Source organism: Bufo gargarizans, chromosome 3, assembly GCF_014858855.1.
Source record: "Bufo gargarizans isolate SCDJY-AF-19 chromosome 3, ASM1485885v1, whole genome shotgun sequence".
Classification (NCBI taxonomy): Eukaryota; Metazoa; Chordata; class Amphibia; order Anura; family Bufonidae; genus Bufo; species Bufo gargarizans.
The window spans coordinates 352,859,221-352,874,375 of NC_058082.1; the positions used below are offsets into that span (position 1 = coordinate 352,859,221).

The window sequence follows — 15,155 nt, forward strand, 5'->3', positions numbered from 1 at the left end:
CTCTTCCAACCAAGGGAAACTCTATAGAAACCAAGACCATCTTCAAGAAAGTGGATGGGAATAGCCATTTAGATTACCAGAGCGCACATCACAAAAAATTGAAGAACAACATCCCATTTAGTCAGTTCAAACGCATCCACAGAAACTGTACTAATAATGAGGATTTCAAGCAACAGAGTCAAGTCATCAGAAAGAGATTCCTAAACATAGGGTATCCTAGTGGAGTCATTAAGGCAGCCCTCCAGCGAACGCAGAAATACACCCAGGAAAATTGCTTGTCCTCAAAAAACGAAGAAACTGACAAAAAAAAAACACCAAGAAACACCAAACTTCCTTTATCACCAAACTTCTTAAAGCACTGGCTCATTTTACAAGCAGATCCTTTTTAAAAAAAAAAAAAATATTCAACCCAGGCCTCAAATAACCTTCAGGGTCCAAACCCTCAAGAACCTCATTGCTCCCAGCCGATTACGGTCCTAAAAGAAGCAAATACCGTCTACCGTAACATTGTTCCCCCAAGTCCTTGGGAGTTAGAAGTGCGGACACCGCCGATGCAAATGCTGTGGCAACATCTCCTCCCGGGTCACTAGATTCTTAACCGCCTCCGTACCGCCTAACGCAGGATCGCGGTCTAGAGGCGGTCGATTCATTCCTCGTAGACACATCCGTGCGTCATCTCGCGAGACGCGAGATTATGCACACAGCCGGCCCGTGCATGCGCATTGCGGGCCAGCAAAAGATAAAAAGGAGTATTTCGTCACCAGCCTGCCAGCCAATGATCATCGCTGGCAGGCTGGTGATTTTCAAAAAAAAACAAATCAAAAGCCATTTAACCCCTTATATTTATAAATATAAGGTGTTAAATGGCTTCTGTGCTCCTCTGCTGGTCTTTTTTGTCGGTTGGTCCCAGATATGTCGGCTGTGCGCTCGCTCACTTTATGTAGCAGGTTCGGCGCCATCTTGCGCTCTCGAACTACCAAGGTGGCTGCCGCTTTTTTGATAAATTTGTCCATGTCTCCACTGTTATTCTGTTGCCTGCTGGCTCCGGAAGTGTCACCGGCTCTAGGGTGCCCGATTTTGACCATGCTGTGGTCCGTCAGCTTGTGTATGCTGGTGCTTTAGAGGATCAAGTACGGAGAGCTCCTGACTATGCGGCCATCACAGTCTGGCACAGGCTCCGCCCCCGTGATTATCATTATTTTTATTAATATTATTACTAGTGCAATTATAATCCTATCAGTGATACTATTAGCCTAATTTTGATTCCCCTGGTACTCCATAGGTTCATCAACAGACATAAACTCTAAAGGAGTCTCTCCACCCAAAGAGATAGAGGAAGCTGTCACGTTATATGATGATTAGTCCGGCACCTTAGATCTCTCTCCCAGGCATCTATCAATATGTACGGCAAGGGACATAGCTGCTTCCAATGACTCAGGATATTTGGAAAAGGCCAACGTGTCGTTTAGCCTCTTGGATAATTCCTGACAGAATTGGCTATGGAGAGCTGGATCATTCCACTCCGTATACTTAGCCCATCTCCCAAATTCAGAACAATAGATCTCTGCAGAATGCTCTCGCTGCCGTAAACCACGTAACTTTGTCTCGGCCAGGGAAATTTGATCCAGATCATCCTAGATAAGACCTAGAGATCTGAAAAAATCATCTACCGAATGGAGGGACTGTGATCCGGTCGGTAGAGAAAAAGCCCAAGACTTAGCGTCCACTTTAAGCAGCAAAATGATAACACCAACTCTTTGACTCTCATCCCAAGATGAGAGCGGATGTAACTTAAAGTACAATTTACACGACTCTCTGAACAGAATTAAATTATTGCTTCTCTCTGAAAATCTGTCTGGAAGTGCAACCTTTGGTTCAGGAGAGGCCTGATAACTACTACTGGCACCAGCAGCCTGTGATCCCTGGATCTGCGTGCAGAGGTTGGCTACCTCCAAAGACAGACCCCTGCAATTGTCTAGCCAGTGCAGCGATAGAATCCATAGCCAAACACAAATGATGGTTTTCGGCGGTCACGTAGTGATGTGGGAGGGAAAACCACACTGACAACAGGAAGGAAGGGAAAAGGAACTAGGCCTCAAAGCTAGGGAAAGGGAAAGCAGGCGTGCTTTCCACCAGAGGAGATCAGGGAAAGTACCCTGTTCTAAAAATGAGCCGCAGCCTGTACTAGGCTTCCAGGCTCATTGTTAGTATATCCTAGTTCAGCCCACTAGATAGCAGCACTGAACTGTGATAAAGTGATTTCTATACAGAATAATGGAGAAATTTACATCTGATGATTGTAAGTTGTGGTCCACTTTGGGGAACTTAAAAATAAAAAAAGTTTTAAAAATATATTTAAAAAAAACATAAAGTCAGGGTGACTTACTGAGTGTATTGTGTGTCTGCTGGAGATATGTACATATATACAGACTGTGTTGCACTGCACAAGAAATAAGCTTTAAAGAGACAGTGCTCTTTTATCCTGTTCATAATGACAAAACCTGACTTTCTATTTAAATCTACCTAACTAATTATATTTTTCCTATCCCTAATACTCTTCTTCTTGGCGGAAAACCACAATTGCGAGTGATATCTTTAAAAAAAAAGGTATTTATTCAGGTGACAACGCGTTTCGGAGTGAGGGTACTCCTTTTTCAAGTCTAAAAAATATAGTAGTATGAGATATAGTAGTGCTAAAGGGCAAGACATGAATGAATAAAATGAAGTAAAATAAAATAAAACGAATAGACTTATGTAATTCATCAGCAAGGTGTGAGGGTTATAGACAATATAATAATCACATGAATGTAAAGGACATAGTCAGAAGGATCCGATATAATCTAATCTAAAAAAAACTGGGTATCTATATAGTAATAAGAATTTTCTTAGGGAAATATTAATATTAATAATCTTAATAATAACATGATAATAATAATGATGTTAAAAATGATGTAAAAAGTGGTGGCCTTGATACAAAAAACGGGACCCAAAAAACAGGGCGACTGATAAAATTTAAGTGCCAGGGGAATCAAAATTAGGCTTATAGTATCACTGATAATATTATTATTAGTGCAATTATAATCCTAATAAAAATAATGATAATCACAGCAATAATGACAATCCTAGCGATAATAAATAGCAATAATCACAGCGATGAATAAATAGCAAGAATCACAATAATATAATGCCAAAAAACTAACAGGCCTTTTGGAAACAGCCGAAATTCTGAAAATATTATCCAAAAAAGAAAAGGAATACATCACCATAGACCATCCGAATCTAGCATTATTCTATCGTCTACCTAAAATCCACAAATCCATCACCAACCCGCCAGGGAGACCAATCATCTCCGGAATTTCCTCTTTGACCTGCAACTTTTCCCACTATATCGACATCTTACTACAAAAATACGTCATACAACTACCAACATATCTAAAGGATTCAGCTAGCCTGATCACCCTTCTTAAGGGAATTGAATGGAAGGACTCTTACACCTGGGCCACACTAGACGTCTCATCCTTATATTCCAATATCCCACACACAACATCAATGGAATCAATGCCATTTGGCAAATCTTAATGAGAGCAAAGCCAGTTTATACTGGCGGCTATAGATTTTATACTCAACCATAATGTCTTTTTCTTTGAAGATAAAATATATAAGCAGGCAAAAGGGACCGCGATGGGGACGCGTTTTACGCCAAGCTTCGCAAATTTATACATGGGGGTTTTTGAGGAGCACTTTATCTATAATGAACATCAACAAGAGAAATTGATATTTTCCAGACATTATATTGATGACCTACTATTCATTTGGGATGGAAGTATGGATGACGTTAACAAATTCACTGCTCACTTGAACAAAAACGATTTTAACCTCACTTTTACGGCTAACTATTCCAAAACATCCATTGGATATTTAGACCTGGTCCTCTCTTCCAACCAAGGGAAACTCTATAGAAACCAAGACCATCTTCAAGAAAGTGGATGGGAATAGCCATTTAGATTACCAGAGCGCACATCACAAAAAATTGAAGAACAACATCCCATTTAGTCAGTTCAAACGCATCCACAGAAACTGTACTAATAATGAGGATTTCAAGCAACAGAGTCAAGTCATCAGAAAGAGATTCCTAAACATAGGGTATCCTAGTGGAGTCATTAAGGCAGCCCTCCAGCGAACGCAGAAATACACCCAGGAAAATTGCTTGTCCTCAAAAAACGAAGAAACTGACAAAAAAAAAACACCAAGAAACACCAAACTTCCTTTATCACCAAACTTCTTAAAGCACTGGCTCATTTTACAAGCAGATCCTTTTTAAAAAAAAAAAAAATATTCAACCCAGGCCTCAAATAACCTTCAGGGTCCAAACCCTCAAGAACCTCATTGCTCCCAGCCGATTACGGTCCTAAAAGAAGCAAATACCGTCTACCGTAACATTGTTCCCCCAAGTCCTTGGGAGTTAGAAGTGCGGACACCGCCGATGCAAATGCTGTGGCAACATCTCCTCCCGGGTCACTAGATTCTTAACCGCCTCCGTACCGCCTAACGCAGGATCGCGGTCTAGAGGCGGTCGATTCATTCCTCGTAGACACATCCGTGCGTCATCTCGCGAGACGCGAGATTATGCACACAGCCGGCCCGTGCATGCGCATTGCGGGCCAGCAAAAGATAAAAAGGAGTATTTCGTCACCAGCCTGCCAGCCAATGATCATCGCTGGCAGGCTGGTGATTTTCAAAAAAAAACAAATCAAAAGCCATTTAACCCCTTATATTTATAAATATAAGGTGTTAAATGGCTTCTGTGCTCCTCTGCTGGTCTTTTTTGTCGGTTGGTCCCAGATATGTCGGCTGTGCGCTCGCTCACTTTATGTGGCAGGTTCGGCGCCATCTTGCGCTCTCGAACTACCAAGGTGGCTGCCGCTTTTTTGATAAATTTGTCCATGTCTCCACTGTTATTCTGTTGCCTGCTGGCTCCGGAAGTGTCACCGGCTCTAGGGTGCCCGATTTTGACCATGCTGTGGTCCGTCAGCTTGTGTATGCTGGTGCTTTAGAGGATCAAGTACGGAGAGCTCCTGACTATGCGGCCATCACAGTCTGGCACAGGCTCCGCCCCCGTGATTATCATTATTTTTATTAATATTATTACTAGTGCAATTATAATCCTATCAGTGATACTATTAGCCTAATTTTGATTCCCCTGGTACTTCATCAGTCGCCCTGTTTTTTGGGTCCCGTTTTTTGTATCAAGGCCACCACTTTTTACATCATTATTTTTATCATGTTATTATTATTATTATTATTATTAAGATTATTAATATTAATATTTCCCTAATTGCGAAGAAAATTCTTATTACTATATAGCTATCCAGTTTTATTAGATTATATCGGATCCTTCTGACTATGTCATTTGCATTCATGTGATTATTATATTGTCTATCACCCTCGCACCTTGCTGATGAATTATATAAGTCTATTTGTTTTATTTTATTTTACTTCATTTTATTCATTCATGTTTTGCCCTTTAGCACTACTATATCTCATACTACTATATTTTTTAGACTTGAAAAAGGAGTACTCTCACTCCGAAACGTGTTGTCACCTGAATAAATACCTTTTTTTAAAGACATCACTCGCAATTGTGGTTTTGCGCCATATTGTGTACGACCTCAGTACACAGCTTCTCACAGTACTCTACATCACTCCTTCGGAGTGCTGGAAACTTCAAGGACTTAGAAGATACCGTCAGCATATGCCCCCCCCCCCCCCCCCCGCGCGCCTTCGCAAGTGTTGTACTGACGCACGCACAACACCAGAAGGTGAGTATAACAATTGACACAGTACACTCTCTAAATCTGGTACGCAAAACTTACTACCCTATGAGCGCCTTGTTTCCGGTTTATTTTGCCAAATTTGCTAATACTCTTCTTGTAAGACCCTAAAATTACTTGTGTGATAAATTGCTGTTCCTGTGACAGACACGTCCTATCACATCAATGGATGAACTCAGAATGACATCTGTTCTTGGGAGCTAACCTTGTGCCTGATAGACCAGCCAATAGCCTTCTTCCTAATTGGTTGTCAGGCTGACTGCAAGGCACTGTGGGATCCTCCATCTGAATCTTCCCTGTCCTCTTTCCGTTGCTACAGAATTTTCAGTGACCCAGAATGGGGTCACTGTAAAAGTGTAATTGCTATAATCTTATCACTATGTGAAATGTTCTGAATTATTGTATTTGTGTGCCTAATAGCATCATATAGACAGTTTAGGGTTAACAACTAAAGATGAGTGAATTTCATGTTATGAAATTCGTTCACACTTCGTTTGGTGGTGAAAGCAGAATTGCGTTATAGATTCCGTTACCATAGACCATAACGGATTTCTATGACGGAATGACTTTAGAGGCATTCCGTCATAATAGAAGTCTATGGCCTGCATAACGGATCCATCCCGTTTCGGGTTCCGGGACAGAACCGTTGTGCAGCCCATAGACTTCTATTATGACGGAATGCCTCTAAAGGCATTCCGTTATGCATTCCATCATAGAATTGCGTTATGGTCCGTGGTAACAGAATCCATAACGCAATTCTGCTTTTACCACCAAACAAAGCATGAATGAATTTCAAAATGTGAAATTCACTCATCTCTATTAAGATCCTTGACTCATCCCCTTAGGTTGCCAGGAGATGGACATGGCTTTGTCCCTTGGTTAGTCTAAGTAGAATGTGAGTCTAGCTGTGCTACAGTGAGGACTTACATGTGCAAGCTCATCAGAGCTAGGCTCGAGGTCAGAAAACCTTCATCTGAGAGTTCTACAACCGAGCAAGCATCTGCTACAGCAGAGTGCTCCAAAGAGAAGGAAAATCAGAAGGTCCAGAATCTACAGGGCAGTGCATTGGAGTCAGTCAGCAAGGTTTTGTGCATGGTTATGGCAGAGAGAAATCTTACTGCTTTGAAAGGGAACATTGTTAATGTACCCTTCCACGCTTGGACATAGTCTGGCCAACTGTGCATTAAATCTGGACCCCTTAGTCCACCATTTGCCAACCATTGCACCTGGTCTCCTGCCTTGCACCCAGACCAACACCTAAATAGTACCCCAACCACAATCAGGCATAAGCCCCAATGCCAGAGTGTGCCATTCAATAACTGCATGGCCCCTTGGAGAACCAGAGGTAAGATTTTGAGTACTACAACCACCTCTCCCATCCGCCATTCACTCCCCAAAACTCAGATTTGTTTGGAAGAATTTTTGTGAAATTCGCAACCAATCCAATTACTTTGGAATAGATTCGCTCATCTCTAGTTACAACCATGTGGAGCTGTAATAGACTCTGCAGAATATTTAACTTAAAGATAATCCCCTTTCTCACTCCTAAATTGTGTAATAACTAGGCAGAAAAAAACGCAAGCATTTTTAATCCCTTTGCTTTGTTTTTCTGCAGTTTTGTGGTGTTTTTTGTTTTTCTGGCATTTTGTGCACACAGTGGGCTACATTTGCTACTGTGCCTCTGCAACGACTTTGTCTAAAAAGATGTGAAAATTGGCGCAATTTTGGTGAAAATAGGATGTCTACACGTCTTGTTTGGAAAGGGGTGGGACTTGCACACTACAGGGAAAGGCGCCAGCCTCTTTGGCAGGGGTCAAATCATTGACCAGGCACCCGGGGACAATGCGCAGGGGTCCTGTGACCCCCCCCCCAGTGTCGGAGATCGCCGCAAACTGCAGGTCAATTCAGATCTGCGGTTTGCGGCTTTTACAGGTTGCTGCGGTGGCGGTTGGCTGTGACATCGGGTCCCCGTGCGGCTGTAAGGGGGACCCGATGGCATGGAAGGCAGCGCAATGCCTTCATTAAGCATCAGCGCTGCCTTCCGGTGACAAACCTGTGAGATCCTGCCCCCTCATTACTCATACAGCTAATGCATTCCAATACAGAAGTATTGGAATGCATTGTAAAGGGGATTAGACCCCCAAAAGTTGAAGTCACAAAGTGGGACAAAAAAAAGGTTGAAAAATTAAGTTTCCCCCAAAAAAATTAAAGGTTTCAAGTAAAAATAAACAAAAAGTCATTTTCCCCAAATAGAGTAAAAAAATTGGCTAAAAAAATAAATAAAAAGGAAACATATTAGGTATCGCCGCGTCCATATCGACCGGCTCTATAAACATATCACATGACCTAACCCCTCAGATAAACACTGTAAAAAATAGAAAATTAAAACTTTTTGTCACCTTACATCACAAAAAGTACAACATCAAGCGATCAAAAAGGCGTATGCCCACCAAAATAGTACCAATCTAACCATCACCTCATCTCGCAAAAAATTAGCCGCTACATAAGACAATCACCCCAAAAATATATATAATTAGGCCCAGAATATTGAGACACTTTGTTTGTTTTAAAAATGCTGTTATTGTGTAAAACTTATGTAAATTTAAAAAAGTATACATATTAGGTAAAAATATCACATGACCTAACCCCTCAGATGAACACCGTAAAAAATTTAAAATGAAAACTGTGCTATAAACCATTTTTTGTCACCTTACATCACAAAAAGTGTAATAGCAAGCAATCAAAAAGTCATATGTACCCCAAAATAGTACCAATCAAACCATCATCTCATCCCGCAAAAAATGAGGCCCTACCTAAGATAATCACCCAAAAACTGAAAAAAACTATGGCTCTCAGAATATGGAGACACTAAAACATGACTTCTAACTTTTATTTTTTTTGAGTTTCAAAAGCTTTAGTGTGTAAAAGCACTTGTACAGAAAGGAAAGAGCATAGTGGAGGTAAAAACAATCCTCCAATAAAATAATAAAATGAACAATCAAGTTAACTAAGAGTATGAATCAAGTAGGTCACGAGATACATGAAAGATAATACTTTCTTATTGAAGAGAGTTCTGGAGTGTTACCGGCTTAGGACGCTAAGATATGACATGGATGTTTGTTTGAGTTAGGGGGTGCTTAAAAACGCTTAAAGTAAAAGGTGAAATCTACAAGCATTGTATCACTTCTCAAAACCCCTGTGGGTCTTCCAAGCACGCCAGATGGAATTGAATTTGTGGATTAGTCTCATTTGCCAGAAGGAAATTTCTTTCAGTCTATAGATCTGATCGACCTTGGCGAACCATTGCTCTATGGAGGGGATGTCAGAGGAAAGCCAATGGTGAGGAATCAGAAATCTGGCCGTGTTAACCAATTGCTTATATAAGGCCAAGATTTGGGATCCTACAGGATGTAGGATAGAGGTTCAAGAGAGCAATCTCAGGAAGAGGTTGTAATGAGGCCCCACAAATTTGGTTACAGATGCCAAAAATCTGCTTCCACCAATCTAGTTAGGGAGGGCAATCCCACTAAATATGTAGGCAGAAGCCTCTCGCTTTTGAGCACCTCCAACATGTGTCACAGGCAGACCTGGAGTACAAGCAAGTTTTTTCAGGGGTCCTGTACCATCTGACTAACACTTTGTAACTAGTCTCTTGTATTTTAACGCATCTAGATGCCTTGTGACGTGAGATCAAAATTGTGTTCAGTTCCCGTGAGGAGAATGAACGGTTCAAGTCAACAGCTGCTGGGATAAAGAGAGTGTCCGGGAATCGTAATCTGTTATATAGTTGAGTAATTAATTTAGGTGGGGACTGGACATTGTCAAGAAGACTTTCCAGCCAGCCTTGTGGGGGCGAAAAAGGTCTTGTGGTTTGACATTTTGTTAAAGATACGAGTGTAGAAAGTATAGGGGGGGCAGTGTTAGGGAGATAATAGTACAGCTTGATCATCAAGTCTGCAATAAAAATTGGATGGGGGACATAAATCAGTTCTCTCAGTGGAATTGTGGAGTTTTTAAGGCAATTCTGTACACTATCTAACATAGCCCTAGGAGAAACATTTATTATATCTCTAACTTGTAGTATTTGAGAAGGGAAGGGAATTGAGTGTTGAGTGTCTCGAAGCCAAGTCCAGGCAGAAAAAGTTGCTTTCATTAAGGGGGAGGTGACTGGAGGTAGTGGTTGAGCTGACTTATGGCCGAGCAGGTAGGCTCTAAAGGAGGAGCCCAAAAGTGCTTGTTCTATAGAGACCCTTGAAACGAGAATCGCCTTCCCATATATTTCGGGGTCGGGAAGAGCAATACCACTCCATATCTTTGCTCTATTCAGTGTTTTGTATGATATGCAGGGTTTCTTGTTATTCCATATAAAGGAACTGGATAGGGAGGACCTGTTGTAAGTATGTTAATTTGGGAAGAATTAATGACGCTAACATGTTTTTCCTACCAAACCATGAAAGTATGGGCACATCTAAATTGTTGAGTGTCTTTGTGATTTCCATGAAAAGGGGGTTTATTTCATAGAAAATAAGTGGGTGGGGTCTGCGCTAATCTTGACTCCTAAATACGTCAGGTGTGGGGCCGACCAGTTGAAAGGGGATGATTGAGCTAGATGTTTTTTGGTAGTGGCTGAAAGACCGGAGCTAATGATTAGAGATTTATTGTGATTGACCTTGAAATTAGAATAGAGGCCATATTTTTCTAAGAGTTGAAAAATCTGGGGAAGAGCTTTTTCTGGGTTGCTAATCATAACTAGTAAATCGTCCTCAAAGGCCGCTGCTCCTGATCGCCCAATTTAATTCCTTTGATATCTATGTCTTGTCTTATAGCCTGAAGTAGGGGTTCCAGGGTTAGGACAAAGAGGAGAGGGGACAAGGGACAACCCTGCCTTGTGTCGTTCCTAATATTAAAAGGGGGCGATAAAGTGCTATTAGTTGAGATCATTGGTTCTCTAATGATCTAAGCTAGGTACAGTGATGCCTCTCAGGGTCAGTTTGGTTGCAAAATGACCTTAAAATACAGCCATGCTACTTGTTACTGTCTAAGGCTACTTTCACACTAGCGTTCGGGGCTCCGCTTGTGAGTTCTGTTTGAAGGCTCTCACAAGCTGCCCCGAACGCATCCGTACTGCCCTAATACATTCTGAGTGGATGCGGATCCGCTCAGAATGCATCAGTCTGGTACCGTTTGTCCTCCGCTCAGCAGGCGGACACCTGAACGCTGCTTGCAGCGTTCGGGTGTCTGCCTGGCCGTGCGGAGGCAAACGGATCCGTCCAGACTTACAATGTAAGTCAATGGGGACGGATCCATTTGAAGTTGACACAATATGGCAACTTCACACTTAGAATTTTTTCTAAACTATAATGCAGACTGATCCGTTCTGAACGGATCCCATCATCTGCATTATAGGAGCGGATCCGTCTGTGCAGACACCAGATGGATCCGCTCTGAATGCAAGTGTGAAAGTAGCCTAAAATGGACCTTAGGCCACTTTCACACATCTCTATTTAGTCAGTATCAGTGGAACCTACAAATAAAGTGTACTGGAAAGATTTATGCTTCTTCCGTATTATGAACCCACTCCTGGTTTTGATGTAGTACTGATAAAAAATATTGAGCAAGTGAATGTGACCTGAATGTGAGTTTACTACTCCTTTTCTAACTGGCTGCTTTTTTTTGTGTTATCTTTTCAAGAAACGTGAGGAGCTTTCACTTTTTCAAGACGCATTATTAAGTCGAACAATCATCCCTCCAGAAGAAGGTAGTGGGGAAGATCAAACACAGCAAGATATAGCAGAGGAGTTGGAAGCTTTGGCAGCCAATATTGATTATATTAACGACAGCATTCGGGAATGTCAGGCAATAATTGTTCAAATGGAAGAGTCAAAAGTATGTCTGAAACAGAAAATGTGTTTGATTTTTGTCCTGTCATTCTCCTAACATTTTTTCTTTTAACTTTTATCATATGAGAATAAATTTTCAGATGGTGGAGTAGGTGAAGTAAAATAACAAAACGCTACTGTCGACTGCTATTTATTTCTTTTAAATATAGTTTTATATTTGGTATATTTTGGCATGCAGTACATTGTCTACATCAGGAGTAGGCAACCTCCGGAACTCCAGCTGATGTGAAACTACAACTCCCAGCACAAGTGGCATAAAAGCTTTTCCATTAGAGCAGGCATGCTACCCTCCAGCTGTTGCAGAACTACAACTCCCAGCATGCCCGAACAGCCTACAGCTTTCAGCCTACAGCAGGGCATCGTGGGAGTTGTAGTTTTACAACAGCTGGAGAGCCGCAGGTTGAACATGCCTGCTTTAGGCCTCTTTCACAGTACCGTATGGCTTTCTCAGTGTTTTGCGGTCCCTTTTTTCACGGATCCGTTGTTCCGTTTTCGGTTTCCGTTGTGTTTCTGTTCCGTTTTTCCTTTCTGTTTTTCCGTATGGCATATACAGTAATTACATCGAAAAAATTTCCCTGGGCATAAAATTTTCAATAGATGTTTCTGCAAAAACTGAATAGATACGGAAGACATGTGTCCCGTTTTTTTGCAGACCCATTGACTTGAATGGAGCCATCGAATGTGATTTGAGGGCAATAATAGGACATGTTCTATCCTTCAACGGAACGGAAATACGGAAACGGAATGCATGCGAAGTACATTCTGTATTTTTTGCGGAACGATTGAAATGAATGGTTCCGTATACGGACAATATATGGAATGCAAAAAATGGCCCGTAAACGGAAAAAAAAAATGGTCGTGTGAAAGAGGCCTTAGAGGGTAGAGTCCTGACCAAGTTTTTACCCCCAGTAGAAGAGAGGATGAGTGCCGAAAGTTGCTGAAACATCTAGATTTATTCTGTAAGTGTACCTTTTTTTTTGACTCCCTTCCTGTGGGTTCTGTTTTTTATTCCATCATTTTTATTAAGAATTTTCATATAAAGTATAGCAGAGTATGAGATTGCGAAGTAGTTTACAGTGGACGCAGCCACTGAAGGACGAGATTGTACCAGTAATCCAAACGTCAAATAACATGGAAGACATTATGGCGTAATAAATGAGGAGTAAAGACATTCGTAGAAAGTGAGATTGCACGTAAACTAACAACAGTTGCTACCATAATATCTTGTTGCTGAACACTGATCACAATTTTTGTCATCTCCAACCTTGGAAATCAACAAGGTAGCTATGACATCATCAATAACCTAACCTGGCTACACAGTGGACGCTAACTAGATGTTAAATGTTCTATGTGTGAAAGTAGCCTGAGCGGATCCGTTCAGACTTTACATTGAAAGTCAATGGGGGATGGATCCGCTTGAAGATTGAGCCATATGGTGTCATCTTCAAGCGGATCCGTCCCCATTGACTTACATTGTAAGTCGGAATGGATCCGCTCGCCTCCGCACGGCCAGGCGGACACCCAAACGCTGCAGCGTTCAGGTGTCCGCTCACTGAGCGGAGCGGAGGCTGAGCGCTGGCAGGCGGATGCATTCTCAGTGGATCCGCCTCCACTGAGAATGCATTAGGGCCAGACGGCTGCGTTCAGGGCCGCTTGTGAGCCCCTTCAAACGGAGCTCACGAGCGGACACCTGAACGCAGGTGTGAAAGGAGCCTAATAGTGAGGCTTAGCAGCAGGAGGGACCTAGATATGAGGACACCAAAAGGTATTTACGAGCTATTCCCTTAACAGGAGACTGAACCTGTGAAGGTCAATCTAGCGGGAAAATCTCGGATGAGCCATCAAGGGGTTCCACGTGTGTTCATATTTCACAGGAGAAAGCATCGAGGGTGGAATCATCTTTTCATAACGACAAGTTGTATTTAAGTCAGTTATCACTTCTGAGATATCAGGGGGGGTGAACTTTTTCCAATGGCGAGTTATAATCAGCTTAGCGCTGAGCAAAACATGCCCCATTATGGGTCTATATGAAGGGTGTGAGTGTTGGATGCCCAAGAATAATAGAGCAAGTTCTGGGGTTGGGGAAACTGTATTTTTGGACAGTTTGCCTAATAGCACAAATACCTGCTTCCAGAAGGAAGTAATAATTGGGCACGACCACAGGACATGAAGCAATGAACCCACATTTCCGCATTCCCTCCAGCATAAGGGAGAAGTAGAAGGGTATATTATATGGAGTCTTTGGGGTGTGAAGTACCAATTTAGGAGCGTCTTAACACCTGCCTCATAGTGGGTAACACATTTAAAATTGGAGGTAAAAAAACCAATAGCGAGGGACCAGGTGTCTTCAGAGAATGCACTCCCCAATTCCCGCTCCCATTTCTTGAAAGGTTTGGTTTTAACAAACTTATCTTTATCACCCTTAAAATCATAGATGCGACCAGTTGCCCCTTTTCTCAATAAGCCCTGGGAGCAGTATAATTGGAGGATCCCCACATGTGTGGGCGGAGGCATTTTGATGGTGGTCATTAATAAGTGTTTAATCCTGAGGTAGTTAAATATCTCACCAGATGGGAGTTGAAACAGTTGTTGAATGGCATTGAATGAGAGAATCCCATCAGCAGTAATGAGCTGAGAGACTCTCTCAATCCCCTTCTCACGCCAACTGCGCAAATTGATATCCTGAAGTAATGATTCCAGAGTATAGGTGTCTGAATGAAAGAATAAGGCATTTTTAGAATCTGTGGATATGTTGTGGATTTGTAACCATAGCCTCCCCATGTGTTTTACGGTCATAAGGGTGAGGTCGGGAACCTTCCTGTTCCATATAATACCAATCAACAAGTCTCTCAAGGAGCCTTCCTTAATTGAGTGAGATTCAATTTGATGCCAAGCCTTGGTACAATCTTTTTTCCACCATTCTCTGGTTAGCGACAATCCAATGGCTTTGTGATAGTCGCCAATACAAGGTAGGCCTATCCCTCCAGCTTTTTTCCGTAGGTTGTTTCTGGGCAATTCTGGGTCTAGACGATTTCCATATATATTTGGATAGAGTTGACGGTGCCTTTTTAAAGAATAAAGTAGGGACTGCGATAGGTAGATCTCTTAAGGCATAAATCAGTTTAGGCAGAGTCATCATCTGAAATGCTGCCACCCTTCCCACCCACGAAATCTCTTTCATCGAAAATTGGGAAAAAGGAAAGTGTACCAAATTGCGTTATTATGTCAAAGGCATAACGTAAGGAATGAAGAGGGTTTGACATGGTAAGGATGATATCATCCGCATAAAGAGATATTCTGTGGTCCCGTCCACCAATATCTACACCTTGGATGATGGGAGTATTTCTTATGTGCTGAGCTAGAGGTTCCAGGGCCAAAATGAACAGGAGGGGTGACAATGGGCACCCCTGACGAGAACCATTGG

The 15,155-nt window shown here is 42.0% G+C and overlaps 1 protein-coding gene across 1 annotated transcript in view; it reads left to right on the forward strand.

Moving 5' to 3' along the window:
* LOC122931583 (kinesin-like protein KIF21B) overlaps positions 1–15,155 on the forward strand; it is a 735,311-nt gene that overhangs the window by 601,532 nt on the left and 118,624 nt on the right. Inside the window, exon 21 of the mRNA XM_044285657.1 lies at positions 11,523–11,717. Coding sequence (XP_044141592.1) covers positions 11,523–11,717 — 195 coding nt within the window. The remainder of the gene's footprint in view (positions 1–11,522; positions 11,718–15,155) is intronic.